Source organism: Staurois parvus, unplaced genomic scaffold, assembly GCF_062004578.1.
Source record: "Staurois parvus isolate SC_StPar_1 unplaced genomic scaffold, SC_StPar_1.0 ptg000382l, whole genome shotgun sequence".
NCBI lineage: Eukaryota > Metazoa > Chordata > Amphibia > Anura > Ranidae > Staurois > Staurois parvus.
This window is the reverse complement of record NW_028318178.1, coordinates 862,448-882,439: the sequence shown is the minus strand read 5'-3', so window position 1 is coordinate 882,439 and position 19,992 is coordinate 862,448. Positions and strand designations below refer to the sequence as shown.

General features: G+C 39.4%; 1 protein-coding gene across 3 annotated transcripts in view; it reads left to right on the top strand.

Moving 5' to 3' along the window:
- Positions 1–19,992, top strand: part of SPECC1 (sperm antigen with calponin homology and coiled-coil domains 1) — a 490,294-nt gene that overhangs the window by 361,753 nt on the left and 108,549 nt on the right. For all 3 annotated transcript variants that reach the window (XM_089685735.1, XM_089685734.1, XM_089685737.1), the window contains 2 exons: positions 770–885; positions 12,766–12,832. In XM_089685735.1, the coding sequence (XP_089541861.1) occupies positions 770–885; positions 12,766–12,832 (183 nt within the window). The remainder of the gene's footprint in view (positions 1–769; positions 886–12,765; positions 12,833–19,992) is intronic.

The window sequence follows — 19,992 nt, the reverse complement described above, 5'->3', positions numbered from 1 at the left end:
GTGCTGTCACGGCTGCCCAGCGCTGCCATCTTTACCTGGTCTTCCTTCCAGGTTCATGGCTCCGGCTGTAAGAAAGGCCAGGACCGTGATGATGTCACTCCCACGCATGCGTGCAGGAGCCCTCGTTTACAGCATGGAGCTCTGAAGGTCCAGCACAATATGCCATCCCTTCAGAGCACATGTCAGCGGCTGCATGTTATTTGTATATCTCCTAAAAAGTGCAAGTTTAAGAGATGTTCACTGTACCTACAGGTAAGCCTTATCATAGGCTTACCTGCTGGTCTAAGATCTAAAATGGACTTTACTTCCACTTAAAACTTCTCTAAGAGGGGAATTTACTAAGACTGGAGCAATCAGAATCTGGAGCAGCTGTGCATAGCAAACAGCCAGCTTCTGCCTTTCATTTTCAAAGCTTAAATGAACAAGCTGAAATTAGAAGCTGATTGGTTGCCATGTACAACTGCTCCAGATTCTGTCTGCTCCAGTCTTAGTAAATTCCCCCTCAAGAATTACTATGCCATATGTATGAGGAACATATGGTGTCCAATGATTCCTCTCTTCTAATGCAAGAAACTGTTTTTTACATTTCAGAAAAAATTAGCAGTTACACAAAAATGTTATTAGACTATCATATGCATCGAAATCTTTGTTTTTCATGTATCACACTGAAATGCATTACTGATGAGAGGTAAATGGACAGAACTGGTTTGATGCATTTTTGGAAATCAGATTTTGAAAAAAAAAAACATAATTTGAATTCTCTTTCCAGGTGGTGAGGTTCCAGGTGGTGGGGGTCCTAATGTCCCTTCTCAGTCCACCCCTCGCAGTCCTCTGAGTGGGATACCAGTGAGGACAACTCCGGCTCTAGCTGTATTGCCAATGCAGGTATTCATGACAGTACAAGCCGAAGTATTCATTCATCACTAATTAATTCTGCAGCTCTTTGTACCAACCTCTATTTTTTGTATCCAGTGGGTTCCTGCATGTTTTTTCCTACTCTGGAACAATTTTCCAAATGGTTTAAAAGTTGTTTAAAGTGTTTATGCAACTATATGCTAAATGGTAAACACACCTTTCATAATTTGCACAAAACCACATGTCCCTTCATGGACTACTTGATTGTATACCCCGGTGACTAGTTTGTGAAATCAAATGCTTTCATAGACCACCCCTGATCACTGTAGTTGCCTACAAAGACCATCGGCTACTACCATAGACTGTACTTAACTGCAGGGTTTTATGTAATTTCACATTTATTTTGCTTGCTGTGCCATATGTTGGTCAGGTTTTAGGTACAGTTTTTTTTTTTTTTTTTTGTAGATCTTCTAGTGGCTGTCTATGTGTTTACAATTAACATCCTTGGGGAGTGACTGTTGTGGTAAAATAAAGTACAGGATAAGTTACCTAGAGAATACACTGTGTGCACAATTATTAGTCAAGGTGTTTTTTGAGGATTATTTCATTGTTGAACAACTACATTGCTCTTGGTCAATCCAAAATGTTAATAAACCTCAAACCTGAATAATTAAGAAAGTAAAAGTGAGGTTTTGGCTTTCTTATGAGAATATCTATGTGTGCACAATTATTGGGCAACTATTAGTGTGCAGAATTATTATGCAACTAAATAAAAAACAAAAACTTTCTCATCTCACTTGTTTATTTTCATCTGTTAAAGTGAGAATAAGCAAACAACTCAAAATTTACAAATAAACATTTCTGACATTTAAAAAAACAAACAATCAGTGACCAATATAGCCACCCTTCTTTTCAATAATAATCATAAGCCTTCCATTCATTGAGTCTGTCAATTTCTTGATCTGCTGACGATCAACTTTTTCTGCAGCAGCAACCACAGCCTCTCAGACACCGTTCAGAGAAGTGTACTGGTTCCCTTCACCGTAAAAACTCCCATATAAGAAAGGCCCACAAGTTCTCATTAGGTTTTAGGTCAGGTGAGGAAGTGGGCCATGTCCTTATTCTTTCATCTTTTAAGGCATTTACTGGCTAGCTATGCAGCGGAGTACTTCCATTCATGCAATGGAGCATTGTCGTGCATAAATATCATGGTCTTCTTGAAAAATGCAGACTTTTTCATGTACCACTGCTTGAAGAAAGGGTCTTCTATAAACTGACAGTAGATTGGAAGTTGATTTTGAGTACATCTTCAACCTGAAAAGGTCCAACTAGCTCATCTTTAATTAATAATACCAGCCTATACCAGTATCCCACCTCCACCTTGCTGGCGTCTGAGTTGAAGTGGAGCTGTGTGCCCATTACTGATCCAGCCGTGGGCCCATCCATCTGGTCCATCAGGAGTCACTCTCATCTCATCAGTCCAGAAAACCTTTGAAAAACCTTTGAAAAATATTTCTTGGCTCAGTCTTGACATTTCAACTTGTGTCTTGTTCAGTGGTGGTCGGGTTTCAGCCTTCCTTACCTTGGCCATGCCTCTGAGCACTGAACACCTTGTACTTATGGGCACTCCAGGTAGGTTGCAGTTCTGGAATATGACAGCACTGGAGGATAATGGGTTCATGGTAGCTTCATGTTTGATTCTTCTAAAATCTTGGGCAGTTGATTTACATCTTTTTTTTCTTAACACGTTACTTGCAACCCTGTTGACTATTTGCAACAAAACGTTTGATGGTTCTGTGATCTCAACCCAATATTGTAGCAATTTCAAGAGAACTGCATCCCTCTGAAAGACCTTTTTACAATTTTTGACTTTTTGGAATCCGATAACTTTTTTTTTTTGGCCCATTTTGCCTGAGGAAAAGAAGCTGCCTAATAATTATGCACACCTTGATATAGGGTAATGATCTCCTTAGGCCACACCCTCCCATTACACAAATACACATCACCTGATATGCTTAAATCCAATAAGCATTCAGGTTTATACAGCTGGGAGTTGGACAATTATGCATAAAAAATTGATTTGGTCAACATACAAAAATAAGAGAAGCACTTTTGTTAAACTGCTACAATACAGGAATAACAACATGCATGTCTGGGAAACAAATATTGAATGCAGACAAAATGTTTTATTTGTTTTGGATAGAGATATCCTCTAACTTCCTCTTTTGGGGAGATTTCCTTTAACTTCTGGTCAGTATATAAAGTGAGGGGAAATCTCTCCAATAGAGACCCATTTTTGGTAGAGGAGGTGATAAAACCTCCTGCAATGTTTTTCATTTTGCTGTCTGTGCCTTCCTGTTATGGTGACAACCACTCCTCAGATTGGTGTTAGAAGGCCAGGAAATAAAGGAAAATCTCGACAATGAGTTATCAGACAGAAAAAACGTTATAAATACATTTTCACCTTTTCTATAAAATGATCACATATCTTCTGTGCTCAGCTGCATAAGAGCTGGTGGGAGGTGAAACAGCAGTAAACTGATCTTCCCAGTGAAAGGCTGTGCAGGATGGGGGGTGGGGGATTTCCAACATAGCTAGAGAACTGACCACACTGTGGCCTCCTGCTTAGTGTGGTTCATTTTAATAGGAAAGCATTAGGACTGACAGAAACACAAGGGACTCCACACAAAGGAAGCAATACAGAGACAACGGGATACTTTTTCATATAAGTTCATGGTACAGCAGGCACATATCAGGAATATGAAATACTTGGTTTACATATTCTTTAACTTACACTGCAATATGCAGGACAGATGTAATGTATACAGGAGGGTCAGGTACAGAAATGTTAGTAAGAGAAGCTGTGCTCCGTATCACTCAAAGCTTTAATCTTTTAATTCCCAAAGCTCACACTGGTTTTGGATAAACATTCACGTAAATGATAAAACTCCTTTCTATAAGACCCTGACAGTTCAAAACCGCAGCAAAAAAGGTCAAGGACAAGAAGCAGCTAGGGTTGTCTGTTCTGGAGATTCCCCAGCACTAGATATAAAAAGCAACTGAGCTGGCAATCATTCAGCTATAAGATAATGAATCTCGTGATCTAATTATGTAGCAAAGGCATAATAAAGCGAGACTCTATGGATGAAATCCAGCCATTGAGTGAGCCTTCTGTTGGGAATTATGAGTGGTGATGTCATGTTTTGGATGCCTATCTGACAAATTCCTGCCTTGCGGAGACAGATTTAAAGGCAATGCAAACTAAACAGAGAACTGATTTTGTTGGTTAGCTTCATTTATTATAACCTTTTTTTACATTCCCAAAAATGATTAATGCGTAGAGATGTCTGCATGTAATGTGCTGATATACCTGGAGCTCACACTTTTATGACAAGATACTTTGCAATCTCTACTCCCAAAATCCCTGCAACTTTGGCTTTTTCTATGTAAGTCTATAGTGATACTTCTCCTGCTTTCCAGTTTGCTCCTGCCACCCACTGAAGTCACTTTTGTGGTCCTACCACCTTTACACAGCTGGAACTTTGCCATGAGGAGGGAGGTGTTAGTATTGCATGTGCTGATTGATAGCTTAGTTCCTCCTTCACAATAACAGCTTGAGGAACTGTGTTTTCGGAAAAATAAATCACGTGTTTGGCAACAGTGTTTTCATGGACATTACACACATGCAGGTGAGATGAACAGCATTTAAAACAGTTGATATGCCCTATCATTTTCATATCTATGGGGAAAGTTAAAGGGTGTATAAATACATTTTGAAATATAGTCAAAAGTTTGGTTGTAGAATATGCGTGTTCATGGGCATTACTAGTATTGGGAAAGACCTGGGGCATTATGATGGAAGGAATTCTGCATCTCATGTAGCATGCCAAGACAACTGGTGAACATGGCAAAATCATTCCTAACAGAGGGAGTGGCTTAAAGTAGAATTGTTACATAGAACCAAAGCCTACATTTCTGCATACACTTAACATACCGTTGTGCTCAAAAGTTTGCATACCCTGGCAGAAATCATGACATTTTGGTGTTGATATTGAAAATATGACTGATCATGCCAAAAAATGGTCTTTTATTAAAGGATAGTGATCATAGGAAGCCATTTATTATCACATAGTTGATCTGCTCCTTTTTAAATCATAATAATAAAAATATTTCAAATGGCCATGATAAAAAGTTTACATGCTCTGGAATATTTGGCCTTGGTACAGACACACACAAGGTGACAAACACAGGTTAAAATGACAATTAAAGGTTCATTTCCCACATCTGTGGCTTTTTAAATTGCAATTTGTATAAATAGTCAATAATTTTGTTAGCTCCCACGTGGATGCACTGAGCAGGCTAGATACTGAGCCATAGGGAGCAGAAAGGAACTGTCAAAAGTGTAGTTGTTTCAAGGAGCACAGTACAACTATACTTAAACAAAAATGAGCTGCATAATAGAGTTGCCAGAAAGAAGCCTTTACTATGCTAATGCCACAAAAAAGCCTGTTGAGGCATGTCAAGGTATATTGTAACCTGACTTTTTTGTGGCATTGGAGCTGTAAAGGTTTCTTTTTGGCAGCTTGACCATGCATCTCATTTTTGTTCAAATATCTTCATATTGTGTCCTTTAAACAACCACACTGTTTTTTCCAGAGCAGCCTGTATTTCTCGTGAGGTTACCTGTGGGTTTTTCTTTGTATCCCAATCAATTATTTTGGCAGTTGATGCTGCAATCTTGGTCTACCTGACCTTGGCTTGGTATCAAGAGATCCATGAATACTATATAATAAGTGATTGGACAGTACTGGCTGGCATATTCAAGGCTTTGTATATCTTTTTGTATTCTTTTCCATCTTTATAAAGTACCATTACCTTGTTACGCAGGTCTTTTGAAAGTTCTTTTCTTCTCCCCGTGACTCAGTATCTAGCCTGCTCAGTACATCCATATGGGAGCTAACAAGCTCATTAACTATTTATACACAGACACTAATTGCAATTTAAAAAGTCAGATGTGAGAAATTAACCTTTTAACCACTTCCAGTCCGCACACTTTTACCCCCTTCCTGACCAGGGCAATTTTCAGCTTTTAGCGCTATCACACTTTGAATGACAATTGCACGGTCATGCAACACTGTACCCAAATGAATTTTTTACCATTTTTTTGAGACAGATAAAGCTTTATTTTGGTGGTATTTATTCACCACTGGGATTTGTATTTTTTTTTGCTATGTAAATGAAATGTCCAAAAATTTTGAAAAAAAGTGTTTTTTTTTATAAAAGTTTGCAAATAAATAATATTTCATCATAAATCTTAGCCAAAATTTATTCCGTTATCTTTTTAGTAAAAAAAAAAAAATCCAAATTAGTTTATAAGCAAAAATTATAATTTTTAAACATTTTTTTTTACATTTTTATTTTATTTTTTTATATTATTATTTTTTATTTTTTTTTTCATACTGTCACCCTAGCAGTACAGTGTCACCATGGTGACACTGTACTACTTGTGGGGGGTGATGAAGATTTTTTTTTTTTTTTTTACACTGATTGCTTTTACACCCATATAGGATGTAAAAGCAATCATTTCTCTTTCTCTCTGTGTGCATTCTTGCACTCATTGAGGAGTACTGAGTGAGCTGTGATTGGTCACAGCTTGTCACATGGTACAAGGCTTTTGTGAATAGCCTTGTACCATGTGACCTCTGTAATCATTCACAGATTTCACACATAGTAAGCAATGAGGTCAGAAGTGACATCTTGCTTACTATGCATGTGATCACTGATTGGCCAATCAGTGATCACATGATCGGGACCGTGTACAGAGGTCCGTCCGACGATCGGTGTTTCACTGTGTCCGGAGGACACAGCCGCACCGGATCGCGGTGCTGCGCGCTCCCAGGGAGCGCGCACAAGCAGGGAGCGGGGAGGCCGTTTATAGACAGCCACCCGACCCTGCAGTGCCACCGTCCGGCCGTTTTATATACAACGGCCGGACGGGAGGTGGTTAATTGCCATTTTAACCTGTGTGTGTCACTTTGCTTAAACATTCCAGGGTATGTAAACTTTTGATCAGGGCCATTTGGGTGATTTCTGTTATAATGATTTAAAAAGGAGCCAAACAACTATGTGGTAATAATTGGCTTCATATGATCATCATCCTTAAATAAAAGACAGTTTTTTTGGCATAATCCATCATATTTTCAATATCAACATCAAAATTGAATGATTTCTTCTAGGGTGTGCAAACGTTTGAGCACAAATGTATATCCTATTGTCCTACAAAATCATCCTATTATGGTACCACAAATGACAATCTTATATAAATGTCAGGGCAGAGAATGTGTTTTTAAATTTATATTGTAATTTATATTTATTCAGTTTTACAATCAAAAGTGCAATTCAACAAATTCACCTTGAAAAGGAGCACAAGTCATAAACCATATTTATAACTTAAAAAGGAAAAACAATGTGCGCTGTCAAAAATGGTGAAAACCTACTATTAGAGCTGCTGCAATAACACTTCAAGTGATCCCACACTCAAACCATAAAAATAAATAACAGTGTTGCACTAACTCATAAATACACTAACATATGAAATTGATAATCAAAAACTCCTTATTATAAAAAGTCCTTATTAATGTGACAATGCAATCAAACAAGAGTGCTTGAAAAAGTGCTTGTTATATGCAATGTGCTCCAAAAAACGAAAACTTTAAAACGACAGTGCTCCACCATGACTTCGTGCACCTCCACCTATCGGTAAGGATGGCCGCTCACCTCACACAATGGACCTATAAATGAATATAGGTCAATCAAGCATAGTAGTTCCATCAAAGAGGCTCCAGATGGCAGCAAAGAACTGATAACAGGCACCACCTCAGATAACAACTCTATACCGAAATCTTCTCAGCCTTAAGCACCACATGCAGGAAGAAAGGGACAACTCCCATAGCATAATACCATTTAATTTTAAAATAAAATATGTTCCAGAGCAACACTCACATATTGGTAAATAAAACAGACCGGTTTTACATAGAAAATTCTGGTCCACGAGTGTGCCGGTAATGACGTCACTAGACCACGCGTTACGCCACCAAACGTGGCTTCGTCAGGGAAAAGCATATTTATAACTTCCTTGTATAAGAATTACAACATTGCCAAAAACTTCACATCACCCACCTGTTCTCCCAACAATAGAAAACTTCATGTGTGCTGGGCATACAAATTCGCTGGGTTGACCAATCTGTGTAATCAAAGGCCAAAAGGTGCGTAGTCTCATTCAGTGTAGTGAGGCACAGTGTGCTTCTACGGGAGGCCCTACAAACTGCTAGCAGGGCATGATGGCTATTATTAAAAAAACGGTCAAAGGATTATAAAAAAAAAATGGTGTACAATATGGCATCTACAGCACAGCAGTCAAATTGCAAGGTTCAGGTGTATGTAATGTACAACATGGCATATAGACTGCAGCAGTCAGATTTATGTAGAACATAGAGTACAGCAGTCAGGACTATGTAACATACAATATAACATATCGAGTAAAGCAGTCAGAACTGTGTAGCCTATAGACTGCAGTAGTCATGGCTATGTAAAAGTACAGCAGTCAGGACTTTGTAACAAATAGAGTGCAGTGGTCAGGATTATATAAGTTACGATATTGGTGGTCAGTGAGCCCTTTATATCCTTGGTGCTCAATGTACCCTCTTATAACATTACTGGTCAGTGCGCCTCTCACAACATTAGTGTTCATGGAACATCTTCCTCTTTCATTGTTGACCTGTGGGAGGTAAATTTATGCTACAAAAGATGGCGTCCACTTTTGTTCCGAATGCCGGGTCTACTGAGCAGTGTAGTGTTCGAACTATGCAGGCAGTGTTAGGCTGGATATCCCTCCAGTTGGCTCTGTGTGCATGCAACAAAGAGCCACTCAATCAGATTGCCCTACATTGTTAGGTCTCGCATTACCTGTGGCACTTGGAAGGAGACCTAGAGCGCATGTTCTTAGTGTCAAAGTCTAGCAACACATACAATGTATAAAGAAATATACAAAAAAGATATCAGGTGATAGAAATATAGTGTTGAGGATTTTATTGAATGTTTTACCAAATGTTTTCTGAACTTCTCAGAGGATGTGATTTGAAGTATTGCCAAAAGCTGTGTGAAATTGCTTACCAGCCTAAATGTTAACCTTCATTTGTATTGTAGATAGGTGGCCTAAATATTTAAAAGGTATCTAATTTTTTAGAGGACCGTTGGAACTTTTGGCAGGTACTCAATGAAATACACAGTGGTAGATAAAAATACTTATTAGCAGCATGTTAGCATGTTAGCAAAGACTCAGGGCCCATTCACACCAGCAGCATACATTACAGCATGGCTGTTGGGGTGCGCTGTGAAGGAGCTGTACTGTGTGTTGTAATGACGCATCACACTGTAAAAAAAAATGCTGTATCAACAATATTCCATCATCTTTCTGCGTTTAGCTAAAAGAAAACAAGCAACCTCCCTACTTAACCACTTCCTGTCCGGCCCATGTATATAAATGGCCGGACATGGGCAGTGCAGGGGCGAGTTGCCGTTCATAAACGGAACCCGCCATCTTGGACTATGCGCACTCCCTGGGAGCGCGCGGCACCGCGATCTGGTGCCCGCTGTGATCTTTTGCTGTACGGGACCTTTTGTGTGAGGTCCCGATCATGTGATCACTGATTGTCAATGATCACTGATTGTCATTGATCACATGAATAGTAGTAAGCAAGACTTCTAACACTGCTTACTACTAGTGAAATCTGTGAATGATCACAGAGGTCACATGGTACAAGGCTATTCACAACAGCCTTGTACCATGTCACAAGCTGTGACCAATCACAGCCCACACAGTATTTCTCAATGGCTGCAAGAATGCAGCCAGAGAGAAGAAGAAATTATTGCTTTTACTGCCTTTATGGGTGTAAAAGCAATCAGTGTAAAAACACTGTACTGCTAGGGTGACAGTATGTTAAAAAAAAAAAACAAATATAAAAAAAAATAAAAATGTAAAAAATAATTGTTGAAAAATTATAATTTTTGGTTATAAACTAATTTGGGTAACTTAAAGTGACATTTTTGTTAAGGCCAACCTGAGTAAAGCAGATTCAACTTTACTTGATTCTTACCAGTTTAATTGTCACCATCAAGATTAAAATGATACTAAGCTATTCTTTTTTTTTTTTTTTTTTTTTTTTTTTTTTAAATCAATCCTGCTAAAATATCAAGCAAACCATGTCTCTTTTTTTTCTTTTTTTTTTAAGTTGCTTACTAGTATTTTCAGGCTTCTTTTTTTTTTTTTTTTTTTGTCCTGTGTGCATGCTCCACTGATGCACCTGGTCACTATTAGTGTAGAGCGAGCAATGCTGTTATTTCTTAAATTATATATAAAATATATTGATATAAAAACATATATAAAAATTTAAAATTATAAGTCCAGTGACAAAAAAGCAAAGTGACAAAAAATCAAAAAAACCCCCAGAAAATATATATATATAAATATAATTACAGTCCCGTGACAAAATTAAATCAAATTAAATTGTAATATATTTTCCATTTGATTCTTCCGTGTTACTGATCCCTTCACCATCCACCAGTGCAGAAATCAACATTAACCGCACTCACCAGATAATGGTGAGTCACACGCCTTTCAGGATTTTTAAGGGCTCCTGGACCCCCTTTACTTTGTCTGGGACCTCCAAGTGCTCTTTCCTCTTATGTCTAGGTACCTCTTCTGCTTACTCCTCTCACCGAATCCCCCAAAGGAAAATCAGGAAGAAGAAAAGACCATAGCGTGATACCGCAGTAACTTCTCCTCAAATTAATCTCTCCAGACCACTCACATACTTTTGCGGGATATAGCCCACTTTTTATTCAAAACAACAGCGATTCTCTTCAGAAATAGTCCACTTTTCATGTACACCGATTATACAAGGACCTCACAGTTTAGTGTGCAGCAGGATGGCAGACCTCAGCTACAGACTCTTCTACTTAGGCTAAGATGGCCCCTTGGAACGCACCGCTCGGCGTGCGCTCCACTCACCGGAAATGACGTCAGACGACGGACCAGGCAACCGGAAGTGCGTCAACGCGTTTCGCCCCACCCACAGGGCGTTATCAAGACGTCTTGATAACGCCCTGTGGGTGGGGCGAAACGCGTTGACGCACTTCCGGTTGCCTGGTCCGTCGTCTGACGTCATTTCCGGTGAGTGGAGCGCACGCCGAGCGGTGCGTTCCAAGGGGCCATCTTAGCCTAAGTAGAAGAGTCTGTAGCTGAGGTCTGCCATCCTGCTGCACACTAAACTGTGAGGTCCTTGTATAATCGGTGTACATGAAAAGTGGACTATTTCTGAAGAGAATCGCTGTTGTTTTGAATAAAAAGTGGGCTATATCCCGCAAAAGTATGTGAGTGGTCTGGAGAGATTAATTTGAGGAGAAGTTACTGCGGTATCACGCTATGGTCTTTTCTTCTTCCTGATTTTCCTTTGGGGGATTCGGTGAGAGGAGTAAGCAGAAGAGGTACCTAGACATAAGAGGAAAGAGCACTTGGAGGTCCCAGACAAAGTAAAGGGGGTCCAGGAGCCCTTAACAATCCTGAAAGGCGTGTGACTCACCATTATCTGGTGAGTGCGGTTAATGTTGATTTCTGCACTGGTGGATGGTGAAGGGATCAGTAACACGGAAGAATCAAATGGAAAATATATTACAATTTAATTTGATTTAATTTTGTCACGGGACTGTAATTATATTTATATATATATATATATTTTCTGGGGGTTTTTTTGATTTTTTGTCACTTTGCTTTTTTGTCACTGGACTTATAATTTTAAATTTTTATATATGTTTTTATATCAATATATTTTATATATAATTTATTATATATATCTTTATTAGCACATTAATGTTTTTTTAACTGAGTAATGTAATTGATCATGTGGGTTTGCGCTGGTTTTCATTGTTAAAAGTTTTTGGTCTTTTGTACCTGTGCACAGCAGCATCTCACGGGGATTTGTATGGTAAATAGGAAGTCCTGAGCGCTGAGGTTTTGTTGTTTTTTTACAATGCTGTTATTTCTGGTTACATGCTCTTCTCTATGCATACTACAATTCCCATAGGGCTGAGTCTGCTTATAAATATGTAGGGAGTGGGAAGGTGTGGATACATTCACATACACGTGGGGTCATAAAGCACATGTTTAGTCCCTTTTGAACAGGTTTGAGAATAATAGAAAAAAGCTTGCATCTGAGAGATGAAATGAAGAAAGAGGGAAATAGAAGGTACATTCTAGTTATATTTAGACATGTTACATTTATTTTATAAAAATATTTAAAATTTAAAAATGTATGTGAGTTTAGTGCACTTTAAAGCAGAACTTTATCCATAATAACTTGATAAAAAATAGTGTTCTTTATAAAGGAACATACATTCCACATGGATATGGGTTGTAAATTGCCTCCAGCATTGCTAATCTTTCCTCTTGCAGGAGGCTGCCATTTTGATAAAGCCCAGAGCACCTGAACAGCAGTAAGTCTTTAGGCTGTCAGCCGATCGGCCTCTACATTTTCAGCACAGTGCTAAAAAATAGAGAGCAACTGAGCATGTGCAGAGCAGGGTGAGACAGTGTATTACAGAATGTTAAACTGTATAGGTAGGTGCTTATTTTTAATGTTGTACATAGCTATACCTGCAAAAGGGGCCAGCCTGATGCGATCTAGCAGGAATTAAATTTCTGACTAAAGTTCCACTTTTAAATTGTTAATTTTGCTTGAGCTAGTTTGACTATGAAATCTACTTAGTTGCAATTGCCAACATTTCCACTTTTCCACTACAGCACACTACTTTTATTGAATACAGTTAACTAATACAACTCTTCTTTTCTCACAGCGACTCTCTGCTTCCAGCCCTTTGAAGCTCTCAAGTAAAGATTCGGAGAAGCAATTAGATTTTACAGGTAATGCTTCACCAGTAAATAAGAGTGATTAGTAATCAGAGCAGGGAGCACTCTACATCTTACGCTAAGTTAAATGCTGTCCAAATGGCTGTTGGAATAACTGATCCTTTCTGTAGCTGTTAAGCCCATGCGTGCCTGGGACACTGTCCAGCATCTATTTTTAAAGCTGGCTCAATAAGAGCAAAACTGAATGCAAAAGGTTTTGTTAAGTCCGGATGTGGCTATTTTAGGAGAGTATTCATACTTCTCAATAGAAATTGTCTATAGGCTGACGTGTCTTGTATGAGAATTCCACAGCTATATATCTTTACCAGGCTTCCTCTCCTGTGTGTTACTTTCTCTAGAATCTTTTCCGGGTCTCTGCACCTCCTCTAAACTCAGGATGACTATACTGGAGAAAAGTCCTAACATAAGTCTGTACATGTGATTTTAGGTGTATGAGAAACAGGAAATGTGGGATATACTTTTCATGAAATTCAATCAACTATGATATGTATCCATTATAGGGTCAATGTGTACTTTTAATATTTGAAGGATGTTTAATATTTGTAAAAATCTAAGTTTTAAATTCTTGGCCATTAGGAGCATGCGGAACATATTTGTTGTTCTTTGTTTTTTTTTTGTTTTTTTGTTCAGTGACATCTAATCCAATAAAGAGTCAGTTGGTCATCTTATTGTTTTACAGCAGTAAGGTAAATTTGAAGTCCAAAAGAATAAGCAAATAAGGAGGTGATTTATGGGTATATTGTGTGTGTGCGCACACACACTGTTATTACTATATACACATTTTTCCAATAAATGCTCAATACATATTTCAATCTTATCAGTCAAAATCACTAATTTCTACACTCAGTGATTCGAGCTTTCTTTTTCAGCTCAGATATTCCCAACACAATTCGGTTGGGTGAAATACAGCTCATTAACCTTTTTCTGTCAATCTTTTCTGCAGTTATTCTGATCCTTGTATGTGATCAGATCTTCCTTTTTATGTTCCCTGAATAGGATGAAAGAAAAAAAAAAAGGTGTGTGTATATGTGTGTGTGTGTGTGTGTGTGTGTGTGTGTGTGTGTGTGTATAAATATATATATATATATATATATATATATATATATATATATATCTCACTCATAACTTTATGACCATTGACAGGTTTAGTGAGAAACATTGATTACCTCAATACAATGGCATCTGAAAGCTGGTGGGATTTATTAGGCAGCAAGTAAACATATTGTTCCTGAAGTTGATGTGTTAAAAACAGAAAAATATGGGCAGCACAGTTTGTTGTATAGGTGGCTGTGTAGCCTCAGACTGATCAGGGTGCCCATGCTGATCTGTGTCTACAGCCAAAAACACCTACAATGAGCATGTAGCAACCCTCAGGTTTAGCTAGGGGGAGCTATTTAGTTGTTTTTTTCTTTTTAAAGTCACAGCTGTAGGGGGACCCAAAAATTTAGTGACTCCTAACATTGGCCTAGAACCAGGGTCAAGAAGGGCCTCACTCGTGCGTACAGTCGGGATTTGGGGATAAGGAGTTGCTTCCCCAATTCTCCTAGTTTCAGAGGGAGGTGCAGAAGAGAGTGACTCTTGGGTGGGGTCTGCACTATCCCTATGTCCCACAGGACAACGTGGACATCAAGGATTCCATATCCCAGTGGGAGGGTAACCTGGTCTGGGACTACATGCATACCCCACGCCTTTGAGAGAGCCTCATGTCGAAGAGGCTTGGGCTCGCTTCCAAGACATCAGACAGGAGTGGAGCAGGGGCCTGGCCATTTACAAGGACCTGGTAGTGGTCATCAAGGCTGGCCAGCCTAACCGCAGTTACTCTGTGGCTGCCAGAAGCCTGATGGCACCATGGTAAGACTGCCTAGCCCCTGGAAATACTGCTGAGAATGGCTGGCGCAGGATTCCAGCCCAGCAGGCTTCTGATGCTCACTTACCTTTGAGGACTAGGCCTGACTCCAACCTTTTTTGTTTTTCCCAGGTGTGCTTGCTGCGGAAACATTGTAAGATGACCACCTGGGCTTATCATCTTATTAGAAGTTCCTCCTTAAGTTCTTAATAAGGACTCTGGGGAAAAAAAAAATTTTTTTCTTAATTTTGCTGAAGTGCCTTGCAGTATTGCAAATGTGTAGTTAATTAGCCAGTCAGGGCTATGTTGTTCTTTGTTTGTTTCTTCTTACTGTTCTGCAGGTCTCCAGGGACGGCTGTCTTCTCCTGCTCAAGGACAAGAAGATCTGCTGTTTTTATTAAGGATTTTCCTTGAGGGGAGGTGCTTCATATTTATTGAATGTGTTTCTGGTTTCCTTGCCTGCTGTTAGCTATAGTCAGATTGTACATATATTTATGATGCCAAATGTAAATATGTAAAATGGGCATATTATATTTTTTTCTACTTATTTTCACATATCCCACTCATAGTTTGCTCCCTTTTCCCCTCCATTTTTCTGTATGGGAACCCTTTTTGTTTTTCTTTTATTCCCCAGCCAATGAAGACATGGCTGTTTTTTAGCAGGGAGTGAAAGTAGCACCCTTCAAGTTTAGCTAGGGGGAGCTATTTAGTTTGTTTTTTTTTTTAGGTCAGAACTTTAGGGGGACCCAAAAACTTAGACTCCTAAGGGGGTCGTGCTACACTATATGGACAAAAGTATTGGGACGCCTGCCTTTACACGCACATGAACTTTAATAGCATCCCAGTCTTAGTCTGTAGGGTTCAATATTGAGTTGGCCCACCCTTTGCAGCTATAACAGCTTTCACTCTTCAGGGAAGGCTGCCCACAAGGTTTAGGAGTGTGTCTATGGGAATGTTTGACCATTCATCCAGAAGCACATTTGTAAGGTCAGGCACTAATGTCGGTCAAGAAGGCCTGGCTTGCAGTCTCCACTCTAATTCATTCCAAAGGTGTTCTATCAGGTTGGAGTCAGGGCTTTCTGCAGGCCAGTCAAGTTCCTCCATCCCAAACTTGCTCATCCATGTTTTTATGGACCTTGCTTTATGTACTGGAGTCCAGTCATGTTGGAACAGAAAGGGGCCATCCCCAAACTGTTCCCACAAAGTTGGGAGCATGAAATTGTCCAAAATGTCTTGGTTTGCTGATGCCTTAAGTGTTCCCTTCACTGGAACTAAGAGGCCAAACCTAACCCCTGAAAAGCAACCCGATACCATAATCCCCGCTCCACCAAACTTTACACTTGGCACAATGCAGTTAGGCAAGTACCGTTCTCCTGGCAATCGCCAAACCCAGACACGTCCATCGGATTGCCAGACAGAGAAGCAGGATTCGTCACTCCAGAGAACAAGTCTCCACTGCTCTAGAGTCCAGTGGCGGTGTGCTTTACACCACTGCATCCGACGATTTGCATCGAACTTGGTGATGTAAGGCTTGGATGCAGCTGCTCGGCCATGGAAACCCATTCAATGAAGTTCTCTACGCACTGTTGTACTAATCTGAAGGCCACATGAAGTTTGGAGGTCTTTTCGCTAGTGACTCTGCACAGTTGGCAACTTCTGCACACTGTGTGCTTCAGCATGAGCTGACCCCGCTCTGTCATTTTACATGGCCTACCACTTCTTAGCTGAGTTGCTGTTGTTTGCAGTTGCTTCCATTTTGTTAAAATACCACTAACCGTTGACCATGGAATATTTAGTAGCAATGAGACTTCACCGATGGAGTTATTGCACAGGTGGCAACCTATCACAGTACCACGCTTGAATTCACTGAGCTCCTGCGAGCGACCTATTGTTTCACAAATGTTTTGTAGAAGCAGTCTGCATGCCTAGGTGCTTGATTTTTATACACCGGTGGCCATCGAGGTGAATGGAATACCTGAATCCAATTATTTGAAGGGGTGTAATAATACTTTTGGCAATATAGTGTGTGTGTGTGTGTGTATGTGTATATATATGTATAAATTGAGGTCTATCCAGAAAAAGTCCAGCCATTGCTCAAGAACGAGAGTGGCTTGCGCAACTTCGGTGGAACTTAACAGCCAAAGAAAGTGGTACTGAAATGTGCAAGTGTGTACAGTGACAACTTCACTGTACTAGTCAGTGGGGGAGCTAGACATCTCTGAGTGAGCATGTGCACTATGTGGCCGTAGCATTCAAAATGATTGAGCAAGTAATTTTGTGTTAAGTTTGAATATTCCTCAGCGGGAACTATTTGATTCAGAAGGCTTTCGGTGACAATGTAATGAGTGCAGCGTAAATACAAGTGTGGCGCAAATGCATCACTTCTTGTGCAGAGTTTTTGGCGGAAACGTCAAATCACCCACGTGACTCCCCTACAGCCCAGATTTGGCTCTCTGCAGCTTTCAGATCGACGACTTTCAGGAAAATACGAGGCAGCTGATGGCAATTCCAACAAAGGATTTTGCAGTGTTTTAATCAGTGTAAGAGATGCTGGGAGAAGTTTGTAAGATCCCAAGGTGCCTACTTTAAAGGCCAATGAAGTGTCATTGCCCTACTGTATGTACAAAGTTTCTTGTATCTTCTTTAGTGCATGTCTTTATTTTTTATATTGCATGTCTGGATACTTTCCAGACAGACCTCGTATATATGTTTTATATATTCTATATATATATAGTGATATAGCGTGGTATGTATCCTTACCAGCATGATCTTTCAATCTTTCTGTGTTCATACATGAGTAGGATTACATAGTATATTCAGTTACTTTTAAGGACCTGCTGGGAAGTAAATTTTCTTCATAAATGTCATTGATAATGTGTGTCCAGCAATTTCTGCCAAGTTGAAGATATAATAATGGAAACCACTGGAGACCCAATAATGTTTGGTTCAGAATACAAAGACTGCTTTGTATACTGGCTATTTAAAACAACAATGATGTAATACACCGAACAGAGGCTGCTGTGTTCACACAGGACCATGGGATGGGAAAACTGCTGTGGAGCTTAGGGGAAGTCACCCTGAATCTAGTTCAAAGTGGCCCTGGTCACAGCTGTACAATCCGAGCTGTCTCGACAGCTTGTAAGGAACACAAACCAAGTCCACTCTGCTGTAATCCCGTCATGGAGCATTCCTGTGACACCGACAGTTTCTGCACAGAGACAGTGAAAAACAATTATTTTTCTTCTTAATTTTTGTTTGATTTGCTGTCATTACATCTGCTTTAGGAGCCTGGTGGAAGATGAAGCTCACTTCAGCAATTGGAAGAGCTCAGGTCCCCACCATCAAGTTTCAGGAATTTTTAATGAAAATCTTTAAATTCATTAAAACTATTTATTTATCTATAATTGGTAAACTAGCCATTTTGTAATTTTAGTCTTATTACTATTATTACTATTATCTTGACTGGCTTTTGGCATATATATGGCATCAGTTGAAGAAGCTTCTGAGATCATTCAGAATTTGACATATGCATTTGATCTGTAGTTGACATTCTTCTTAACTGTGTTAAAAATTCTTCAAGTGGGTTTTGCATTCCCATAGGCATGCATAGGATTGCAAAACTCTTTATAATTGAATAAAAGCGACGGTAAACAATATCTTTGTTCTCCAAATTTACTCCATGCACATCTACTACTTATTGACCTTGTAATTTATTTTTTATTAAATCACTTCCCATATTTCGTTGTAAGATCCTCTGCGAGCCCCCTCTACTTTTCCAGCTCAATTCCATTTGTTTGGAACAAGCACATTAGTTGCGGCCATGTACACTGCTCTATGCATAATACACATCCCATAGTACATCTAATGCTGGCCAGAGAAGGATAGAGTCTCAAATTAAAATTCATAGGAAAAGTATTAGGGAAACCATACAAAAATTCATAACATTCATTTGTCATACAAAAGATTTAGTTTGCTTTTAACATCAGATTTTGAAATGAATAGACTTTACTGAATAAAAACTATGTACACTATGTGCAGCTAAATGGGTTCCAATGGGTTAGAGATCAATGCTATCTTGGATGCAAACTGCATGCCCACAGCATATCTCAATTGTGGTAATCTAAAAAACATGAAATTAGGTAACCTGTAGGCAGATTTAAGAAAAGGTCAACATTGATTCCAGTAGCATAATGTGCTGTAGTGTTTTAATTCCAGCCCTAGCACACAGCTGAGAATCAGGTACTGTGGAAATATGGGGTAAGTTAAGGTTACCCAACAAGGGAGCATATGGAGAGAAGGATGTGGCAGACTTATAATGAGCAGTAGCCTATCGCCATATTAGTAGGGTGGTTTTCATAGGATTAGTAATAGCTGGATTAGGTGACTGCTGCATTATCTCTGGACGGGGACAAGGGACCAAATCAGGGTCACAATCTACTTGCCCCTCATGACAATCTACTTGTCCTGATAGAAAAAAAAAGTTTTAATCAAAACTGTATTTAAATAAGGCCTTTATTATTATACTATTATTGAATGAGACAGTTTTATCACTATGGATTTTCAATGGATGTATCTCCCTTTAAACCATGAAATGACTTTGCCAGGATGGAAAATATAAAGGGTTGATGTTTTTATTAGGCAGTGATATGGGAGGTGATATTAGGAATGTCTGGGGCTTTTAAAAACAAAAGGGTTTTATGGCGACCTAAACTCAATATTTTTAACATTGGGCTGTGTATCTCCTTCTCACCTTCCTGCCTGTCTCCAGCAATGCACCTGGGGACTAGCAGGTAGAGGAAAGACCTTGCAGTGTAATGAGCACCAGTTGGGTGCTCGTCAGGAAAGGGGAGTATCAGTTTCTCTTAACGCTCAGCGAGTAAATGAGGCACCGAACCCAATGATAAAAACAAAAAAAAAACATTATTCCTTCAGGTTACCCTCACACATGGAAGCACTTGGGTGCTCAGTACAAGCACATGCTGAGCAGCCAAATCAAGCTCCAGTGTCTGCCAGGCTTGGGCCCACTGGTTGAATGAAAAATATGACTAATGTATGGACTGTCTTAATGAGTCTACCTTAAAGAAGAATGTAATTAAAACCAGCAACTGTTGGAACAATGAACATCTTAGTCAGGTCTACATACAGCATAATGTATAGAATTCAGGGGTCAGGAGTAAGTAAAAATCAAGACATATAGAGTGCAGCAGTCAGAATGAGCACCATGTTCACATCAGAGTCCCCCCTTGCATCAAAAAATCTCCAGCTTTATTCCTATACATCAGAGTCCCCCCTTACATCAGTGTCCAGC